The sequence below is a fragment of the Athene cunicularia genome (assembly GCF_003259725.1).
Source record: "Athene cunicularia isolate RWA chromosome 2 unlocalized genomic scaffold, athCun1 chr2_part1, whole genome shotgun sequence".
Classification (NCBI taxonomy): Eukaryota; Metazoa; Chordata; class Aves; order Strigiformes; family Strigidae; genus Athene; species Athene cunicularia.
In genome coordinates, this window is record NW_020799095.1 from 23225366 (window position 1) to 23235019 (window position 9654).

Genomic DNA, 9654 nt, shown 5'->3' on the forward strand with positions numbered 1-9654 from the left:
GGGGGGGGGGGGGAGGGGCAGGAAGCATACATAAAGTGATAACCAGGATTTTAATAAGATGCTCTGCAATGTGCTGATGTTCCAGAAAGATGCAAACTCTTGCAACTGTGTAATCTTATTAAAGGTAAATTATACTTGAACTAACATCCTCTTTTGATAATCTGAATTAAGGACATTTTATTGCACGTGCTTTTTAAAAACACATCATTAATATAATGCAATAATTCTAGTCAAAGGAAAAAAAATCAAAAAGAAGAGCACAGATCTATTCTGAAGTACTTTATTTGAAGAGTAAATTTTATTTCAAGATCAGGTGTATCAACCAAGACATAATAATTCTGTGTACGAAGAAAAATGAGACTAGAAGAAAACGTGTGCCATACACTACACACACTTAGATACTTTTAACAGCTTTGTTACAATAGTCAGCAATACTTTTCTTTCATACAGAAAAGCAATTATTTAATATAATGAAGACAAAAAGCTATCTGAAATCAATTAGTTACCATGTTTGTTTTAAGGTCCCCCACTGCTGCAGACTTCACCTCTGTGTGAAGTGTTACATGAAGAAACTGCAGCTTATCTTTGTCAAAGGTGGTTCATTCCTTCCTTTTCTTTGTACACTGTAGACCAGAGTACGGCAGTCGACATCTGCACACATTTGGAGCTATGCATTTTCCTCCATGTTGACAAGGTAGTTTACATACAGCTGAAATGAGACACCGGATACATAGTTTGTCTTCAGCACAACACAGGATCATTTTTCTTCTTTGTCTCACTGTGCTAGCAAAATTGTTCCCTGGTGACTGCACTGGTACAGTATAAATAAAAGCATAATGGAAGAACTGAAAAGCAATGCCTCTCAATTTATGACATCATGGCCTTCACTGGAATACAGCCACAGTACATCTAGTCTTCTTCACACTCCATTCCCCTTTTAAAATACTATCATTTCTGTTTTTCTTTAAGGCACAGGCTATTTTTGAGATGGATGCCTCCATGAAAGTGAGGGAACAATAAAAATTCCTGCTGAAACTTACTCAAACTGGTTCTTGGATCCACATGCGTGAGGACACAGCTGCCACAGACTAGCCATTGCTCACACACTGCCCTTCTGTTCCCCCAGGAGAAGGGCAAAGGAGGACTGAGTGGGCAGAGCTTTAGCTGTCCCCTAGCTACACAGCAGCTCAGTTAACAAGCCAGGGGCTACGATTTGTTTCTGAGTATCTGCACCAACAGAAGTCAAACAGGCTGCAGATCTAGTCAGTTCAGGAACAGTGAATATTTTGACATTAAGAACATGACCACTCCTATCCTTATTGCTGGTGCAGGGAATGGAGCTAAGCATTTTATAAGTTCCCCGCATCTCCCATACTTTAATATCACTGTCTGCCTTGATACACTGATGAATACAAAGGATAAGCATTTACCTGGTCAAATGGGGAAGTTAAAATATTATTTGTTAATGTTTGCTTGACTATATATTGCAGGAGAAATAACACTAGGTGATCTGGATTCCCACAACCACACAAAAATTTCAAATGCGGAGGACTTAATCTGGAGACCTTGCACCCAGTTCAAAAGCAATGTTTAAACAAGCTTTCTCTCAGTCTCCCAGAGAGCAAACAAAGCACCGTCCCTTTTTACAGTCTAGGATATGGCTTTTAGCATCAGGGCAGTGCTGTTACGAGCATCCAAGGCCTTGCCCAGAGAAGGGTAGATTAAAGTTTTTATAATCATCATCTGCTTTTGTTAATCAAAATTTGAGAAAATGCAAGTGGTTGTTCAGCAAGAGTGTCAGTCAGTACTAGTCCTGATTACAGCCGGCTTCCACTCAGTCTTTTAAGAACACCTGGAATTGATTCTGCCAACTTACCCTCAAAGTGATAAGCAAGTTTCAATTTTCTATGTCCATAAAATTTAATGAAGCTTCTAACCCACATGAGTAGTGATAATGTTTCTGTAATGGCCATTTTCAGTTCTTTATACTGGGGTCTTGGTTTATAGAAAATATTTCAGAAATACAAGATACATAAAGTAATAAATTTGGTGACAAACAAAATCTGAATCCAAATTTACTTGACGTAAAAAAGTTATCTCTTTCTGAACAAATTGAAAAACCATCTACTCCTTATGCATACTTGTAAGATCCCCACTGTGCAAAAGCAGCACTCATGTACAGAATCACAAATGGTTTGGGTCCGAAGGGACCTTAAAAATCATCTAGTTCCAACCCCCCTGCCATGGGCAGGGACACCTTCCACCAGACCAGGTTGCTCAAAGCCCCGTCCAGCCTGGCCTTGAACACTGCCAGGGAGGGAATATTCACAACTTCTCTGGAAAACCTATTCCAGTGTCTCACCACTCTCACAGGAAAGAATTTCCTCCTTATATCTAACCTAAATCTATCTTCTTTCAGTTTAAAACCGATACCCCTCATCCTATCGCTCTACTCCCTAACCAAGAGTCCCTCCTCATCTTTCTTGTAGCCCCCTTCAGGTACTGGAAGGCTGCCATAAGGTCTCCCTGGAGCCTTCTCCAGCGTGAACAACCTCAACTCTCTCAGCCTGTCCTCACAGGGGAGCTGCTCCAGTTCCCTGATCATCTTCGTGGCCTCCTCTGGACCCACTCAAGCACATCCATGTCCTTATGCTGGGGGCCCCAAAGCTGGACACAGTACTGCAGGTGGAGTCTCACGAGAGTGGAGTAGAGGGGGAGAATCCCCTCCCTCAATCTGCTGGCTTCTCTTGATGCAGCCCAGGATACAGTTGGGCTTTCTGGACTGTAAGCACACATTGCTGGCTCATGGTCAGTTTTCCATCCACTAATACGCCCAAGCCCGTCTCCGCAGGGCCGCTTTCAATCCACTCATCATTGCCCAGCCTGTATTTGTGCTTGGGACTGCCCTGACCCATGTGCAGAACCTTGCACTTGGCCTTGTTGAACTTCATGAGGTTCACATGGTCCCACCTCTCCAGCCTGTCCAGGTCCCTCTGGATGGCACATGTTGACTGCACCATATTTATTATTCTAAGATACTTTCCTATCAGCTTTGCTAGGCACTGAAGATTTGAACACTCTATTGGTAAATCAAACAAGCAGAGATAGGATAAATGAAAAATGTCAGAAGTCATTTACCTAAGTGACATGCTCCACCGACCCATCCAGCTGGACAGCTGCAAATTCCAGGAGCCACACAAGCTCCATTATTCCGACAACCTTGAGGACAAATTGCTAGAAGAAAAGAACGGGTAAGTCAGCAGGATTTATAAAGCTGATATAAAAGAATACTGACAGAATGAAAGATTCAGGATGATACAAATCAAAATGGCAAAACACATTTTATTCCAGGCCAGATATGCAACTGGTATAACTGTAAAGGCATTTCCAGGACCATGAAAATGGCAAAAAAGTACTTAGCTACTGTGTTAAGAATTTTGGTTTAAATGTTAACAGATGTACATTTTAACGCAAAATAATTTGACACTATTTTATCTGAGTATGTACCAATAATATAGTACTTAATTTCTGTAGTAATGCAATGACAGTTCCATAGGTATTACCTTCTTAATACATTTTAAGTGGTTTTGTTACCGCAGTTATCAATTTTTAATCAATATAAATATTTTCATGAATGTAGATACTCACCTTCTTGGCATCTTGACCCTGTCCAGCCAGAAGCACAAAGGCACTTCACAACTCTATTGACAGAGATGCATTCCCCGCCATTTTGACAGCCTCCTTCACAGCTTACTGCAGAAGAAGAGCATAGGCAGTGCATTTCAGAAGCAGCACAGGACTTCAAATAATCATCTAAGCAGCTGGTCTACCATCAACTACTTGTTTTATCACATCTGCAAAGACTAAAATTTCAGCTATTCAAAGCAAGGCACAGTTCTCTAAGGAGTGCGCAAAGATGACAGAACCATGTCTGCAAACGCCAACATAAAACACAGTTAAAATTAAGCATGCGCTTAAAAGCTTGTTGAGCATTTAGCCTGAGAGTTCCAACAAACAAACAGGATTATAGCTATGGCACAGCTCCTCCCCTCCCCAGCTGTGAACCAACTGTTCATCAGCTGCACCACAGTAACTACTAACATGCAAATTCTTATCGATCCTGCCAACTCACAGCTGGTAAGCCAGCAACGTGTGGTGAAGGATTCACATATTTCCATACCTGACAGGACCTACACATAACAAGAGGAAGAAGAGAATGGGATATTACTTTGACAAATGAACCTATGACTACAGTCGAGTGGTGCCTTCCCAAAGGCCAACTATCTAAGCCAGCCTCCTCATTCCAAAATCATTCCACACATCAAAACCCTGAAGGCCTCATTAACGAAGCATTATTTATGCCAAACATGCAATAGGTATCAACTGTGGTGTGTGCCACCTTTGAAATATGGCATAAATACAGTTCTGTACAATCAGATGCATCCTTTCACAAGCATGAATGTAAGTGTATACACCACTTTCACTGTATTGAAGAGAAACAACTATCCTTCATTATAAGGATGGACAGTTGGAATATCTGCTTGTTACTTGGTAGAAAAAAATCCTAATCTCTGTTCTAGTGCAAGTTTTGAGCACAATTTCAGCTAACAGGTTTTTGGCACAAATTCTGAACATCAAGGACATGCAAGTCAACTTCAGCACAGCTAGAAAAGCTTTTCAAAGATTGTTTGCACTTTCTTTGTCACACAGTATAATTTAATGTATTTAATATTGATTGTATTTGATCAGTTGTGGTGACTGGGAGAAGTACCTGAAGACTGGAGGAAAGCAAGCATCACTCCAATCTTCAAGAAGGGCAAGGAGAACCCAGAGAACTACAGCCGGTCAGCCTCACCTCAATCCCTGGTAAGGTAATGGAACATCTGATCCTGGAAACCATTTCCAGGCACATTAAGGACAAGAAAATTATCAGCATGGCTTCCCAGTGAGGGTGACCAAGCACTGACACAGGTTACCCTGGGAAGCTGTGAGGTCTCCATCCCTGACATATCAAAAGCCATCTGGACACAGTCCTTGGTGGCTGGCTCTAGGTGGCCCTGCTTGAGCAGGGGGTTGGACAAGGTGACCTCCAGTGGTCCCTTCCAACCTCAGACATTCTGTGATTCGGTGCAGTTCTGTAATAGCACACTGCACCACACTGCAGGCTCCATATGCCACAGGACTCCCCCTTGAAGGTGAGCACAAGCGTATCCTTTGCTTTACAAGGATAATGTGATAACAAATACAAGTAGTACTTTTACTCAGATACAAATCTAAGTATCAGCTGTAGTATAAGCATTAGTGGAATCCTTACTCTGCTTTTTCTAAGTAGTACTCATCTTGCTTCTGATTTAAGCTCTTCCAAGAAGATCAAGTTCCCTCTTATTGTGGGGTCCCTGTAAAGACCCCACAAACCTACACTTTCAGTTGGCTTTTAAGAAATCAAATCAAAATAAAAATCCTTTTGCTGGAAAATGACAGTGCTCAAATTTAATTCATTGTTGTCTCAACACTGTTATGTCTACTCAAAATGAATAGTTATTTCCCCAGCATTACACAACAGTACTATGTTATACAGATCTTCATTAGAAGACACTTCCTCATCTTTTTTATTCTTCTATGTTAACAATTTTGGTATCAAATTATTATCACTGGCAGTTGAATTCCCATTCAGTCTAGTTAACATCCCAGAGCTACAATTTAAGTCTCTGCAAGTGTGTACAGTTGTTACATTAGGTACACTCAGATCATGCTTTCTTCATTAAATAACAAATACAGCTTTATTAAAAGACAAACAAAAAACCCAAAACAAACCCAGACAACCTAGCCAAGTTCCTTCCCCAAGTTATAACGCACATTACGTTATACTCTAAGTAAACTCTTGCAGCTCTTTCACATTTGACAGAAATAAAGAAAATGTCTGCAGAATAAACATCAAGCATAAATAATCCTGTGAGGTGTTGCTAGCTGCTGTGAGCACAGACAGACAGCATGCTTATTAAGTTCTCAGCACAATGACAACTGCCCAACTAATTTACCGGTGTCTTTTCAAAAAGAATTTCTAGAAATTTTCTTAGGGACAGGTTGAGGCTTTTCTTCTGAAAGAAAAACAATGTTTTCTTTTCCTTCATTCTCTGGGGATATCTTGCCTACTACATAATCTTCCCCTCAACCTATTTCAAGTTTGCTTCCCCTTTTATCCCAGAACTCAAGTTATCATCAGTAGTCTGATCAGCTCATAACAACATAGCAACCTTTTCTTAGATTGCCTTTTCCAGTCCACGCATATATTCAATAGGCTTCAAAAAAACCATAAAAATTGGTGTTTGCTATTCATCTCTGTTATTACCTATCAACAATACACTGCCAGGCATACCTTCAGTGACTTGCCCTTAATATTACCACCTTGCAGACACTACACAAAAGTTTCAACTACCTAACGCAGAAATATTTATCTATACGTCATCACATTATTTAGAAAGAGTCTGTTATAGAGCTTAAACAGAATACTTAACACATAAACAAACAAGGTCTTTTCCAAGGCACAAAACTCTCAGATTCTTACAACACATTTCAGTACTTATATCCCAACCCATTCTTCAGCAAGCATGCAGATCCTCTAGGTCATTCATTTTCTGACAGTAAGGTCTAAGGAATTAAGGTCATTATTTCAAAGTGCATTAGATCCTGGACTTGAGGAGTCACAAATTAATTTTATCTGTTTTCAAACTCCTTGTCTTTTCAAGCTATCACTTACTTGGGTCTTACTCACCTTTATGACAGTATCTACCCCCATAGCCAGGTGGACATCTGCATTTGCCAGGTCTGAGGCACTCCCCACCATTTTTGCATTTTGGATAACATGTTGCTGTAAGACAGACAAGAAACAAAGCTTGCAGAAATACTGGTGAAGCTTACCAAAATTACTACTTAAGTATGTGAGAAATTTGCATTATTTTAGTCTCCAAGTACTCAGTTTGTCTTCACATTTCCTAAGATGTATTTGCCCTGCCATCCTACATTGCCAATCAGGTGAAATCGATTCCCTGCACGGAGAGTGCTCCACACCATTTTAAGCTTTTAAACGCTCAAAACTAAGGAAGCTTTTGGACCCTAGACAGAAAAGGCAGAAGAAAGAGCCATATTAAATAGGAAGAAAGGAACACAGCTGAACTGCCAAAGAAGCTTTTGATAATCGAAGTCAAGGAATAACAGGTAAAAAAAGAGGTGATAAAAAGAAATGATTTAATAAAAAATGCTGCAACTTCAGGGGCGTCTGCAACTTCAGGGCATCTTCTGATTCTTAAAATGGAATATCAGACTTCACTCTCTACTGGATTCCTACATAACTCTCCAGAAAAAACTACATGCTCATTTCCTCGTACCTCTTCTCTAAAATGTCTCCAGAAGTAAGTCAGCACTTCCTTCTCCTCCACCCTCTTTTTTTTGTCTCACTTTGCCTCTCAGAGACCTTTCTGAAATGTACAGTGTTTGTTTAGAAATCATCTGAAATAAATGTAACTGTAATTATCTGTTGGGATAAAAGCATCTACAATCATCACAGATTCTGGAACTTTCTCACTGCTGGCAGCTTGGACAGGTTGGATAAAGCACAAATTTTAAAAATCTTCATTTTGCAAAATTATGGGTAAATCCAGTCAGATTGAAAATAAATTACCTATCACACAGACCTCCTTGCTACTCATAAATCACTCCTGAATCAGACCTGGTGTCTGAGAAAGTATTTGTTCATTCACACACAGATTTTAGAAACCCATGTGTTTCAGAGTCTCATCTGAATTAACTGCAGGTGTGAGATGAGTTCTCTACACCACACCTCCTCATCCTTTGACTGGATGGGTGGGAAGTCTGAAACAGAGGGAAGAAAACAAGACAGAAAAGAGCAGTGAGTAACACCACAGTGATTTCTCCCTCATGTACTTATACTTATATAAGTAGTATACTTATACTACTTTCAAGTGACCCAACTGAAGAACTGAGTATTTTTCACATTAGTCTTTGCAGAATGAGTATTTGCATGCAAATAAAGGACACAGACAAGTATGAAAGAATCATTCAGCACTCAGTTCTGCATAACTGTTTTACCAGATGCTTTCAGTTCATTGGAAATGCCATATAAGAGCTCTCAGTTTAGAAAAACTCTTTATTTCTGTGGTATTTCACATAGTTTTCAGTTCAGTTTTCTTCATAGAACAAGGGATGAAGCTTCATTTATCCATTTTTTCTGCTACACTGATGACCTTATCAGAGCAAGCATTCAGCAGTTTCCTTAACAATTCCAGACAGTCCACATCTCTAGTTCCAAAATGGATCTCCATCTCCAACAATCTTCCACATCTCCCATAGGGTCTAAAAGTTGTTTGAAACAGTGAATACAGCATAGGTATTCAACCCCACTATGCCGCTCATTAGCTGTACATCATTTGTCACCACCTGCCAGACTTAGCTTCTAAATAAAACAATGCTCCATGAATAATTACAGTGCTGAATTAGATTTTCAGCGTCTCACCTCAGAATTTAAAAAGAAAAATAATCACTTTTAAATGCAGGGCATTGAGAACTAGCACAAATATTGTACAAATTATATCACCTCTTTACACAAGACAAGAGGTGAAGCAAAAGAACTCCTGATACTGAGTGATTTTTAGTAATTAATAGCCACAGTCCTCTGCAGCTAAACTTTTGAAGAAGGAATTAGAAATCAGACATGTTACATTAAATAGGGTTTAAACAAAAACTCTTCTCCTCAGTGTTTACTTCTGCATATTGGACAACATCTTCAAAAATACTTTGTCTCCCCTTGGAAACCAACAGGAACAGTCTTCAGTTGACCTTAGCTTTACGTCTCCTACCATGGAAATGGGATGTACAAAGGACTTTGTGGATCAGGAAGCATCCAGGAAGTAAATCTCAGTACTTTTACAAGCACTTGTTTATATTTCAAATAAACAAGTAATCCAGACCCCCCCCCTACTTTCTACATGCTCTTTTGATCTTTTCGTTAGTACTATTCTCAATAATAGTGCCTAGAAATACCAGTTTAATGTTGCTGAGGCTAGAAAAGCTGTCAAGCCTCTAAAAGCATCATTCTTTACTCAGGTAAGTGTTTAAACAGGCACAGTGAAAATGTTAGAAGGAAGCGGATGCAAGAAGCCTGTCCAGCAAGTTGATCATTACCCATATTCAAGCAGTAAAACATTATCTGCTGGCAATACGGCCCTTTCCGCTGGCTGGGTCTACTCACCTACGTGTGTGTCTTCATAAAGGAGCTGGCTCTTGGTCGTGCTCTAACAGTTTGCTCTCACTGCCTCGCCTCACCAGAAACCGGGTGCCTTTACCCCTCCTCTTCCACCACACCTTATTCCTGTCCTCCTAGACACCTAACCACCGGCCTCCCACGGCAGATCCGAAGCCGAGCTCCGGGCACCCTCCCGGCAGGGCTACTTGCAGGCAGGCTGGCAGGTCAGGGAGCTCACCCAGATCCTTGTGCCCAGCCCTGCTCGGGCCCGGGCGCGTCCCCAGGGGTCACCACCAACCGAGCGTCCCCACGGCCCCGGCAGGCGCTGCCCGCTGCCGTCCCGCTCCGCTCCCCGCCGTCTCCTCGCCGTTCCACTCCCCTTTCGCCCCCCACTC

The 9654-nt window shown here is 40.9% G+C and overlaps 1 protein-coding gene across 1 annotated transcript; it reads right to left on the reverse strand.

Moving 5' to 3' along the window:
* Positions 1 to 264: 264 nt before the first annotated feature.
* Positions 265 to 7763, reverse strand: LOC113476731 (von Willebrand factor D and EGF domain-containing protein-like). Its single transcript, XM_026842622.1, has 5 exons — positions 7679 to 7763; positions 6773 to 6868; positions 3649 to 3753; positions 3139 to 3234; positions 265 to 709 (listed from the first exon to the last, which is right to left on the reverse strand). Exons 1-5 carry the CDS (start codon positions 7704 to 7706, stop codon positions 600 to 602), a joined length of 435 nt encoding a protein of 144 aa, XP_026698423.1. The 5' UTR covers positions 7707 to 7763; the 3' UTR covers positions 265 to 599.
* Positions 7764 to 9654: the final 1891 nt, after the last annotated feature.

Bases quoted from the DNA above. Each gene is read 5' to 3' on its own strand.
- LOC113476731 (XM_026842622.1), bottom strand. From the start codon at position 7,706: ATGAGTAGCAAGGAGGTCTGTGTGATAG. The intron at 3,754-6,772 runs GTGAGTAAGACC...CTTCTTCTGCAG, and splicing joins GGGTAGATACTGTCATAAAG to TAAGCTGTGAAGGAGGCTGT. The intron at 710-3,138 runs GTAAATGACTTC...GTCTCATTTCAG, and splicing joins CGGTGGAGCATGTCACTTAG to CTGTATGTAAACTACCTTGT.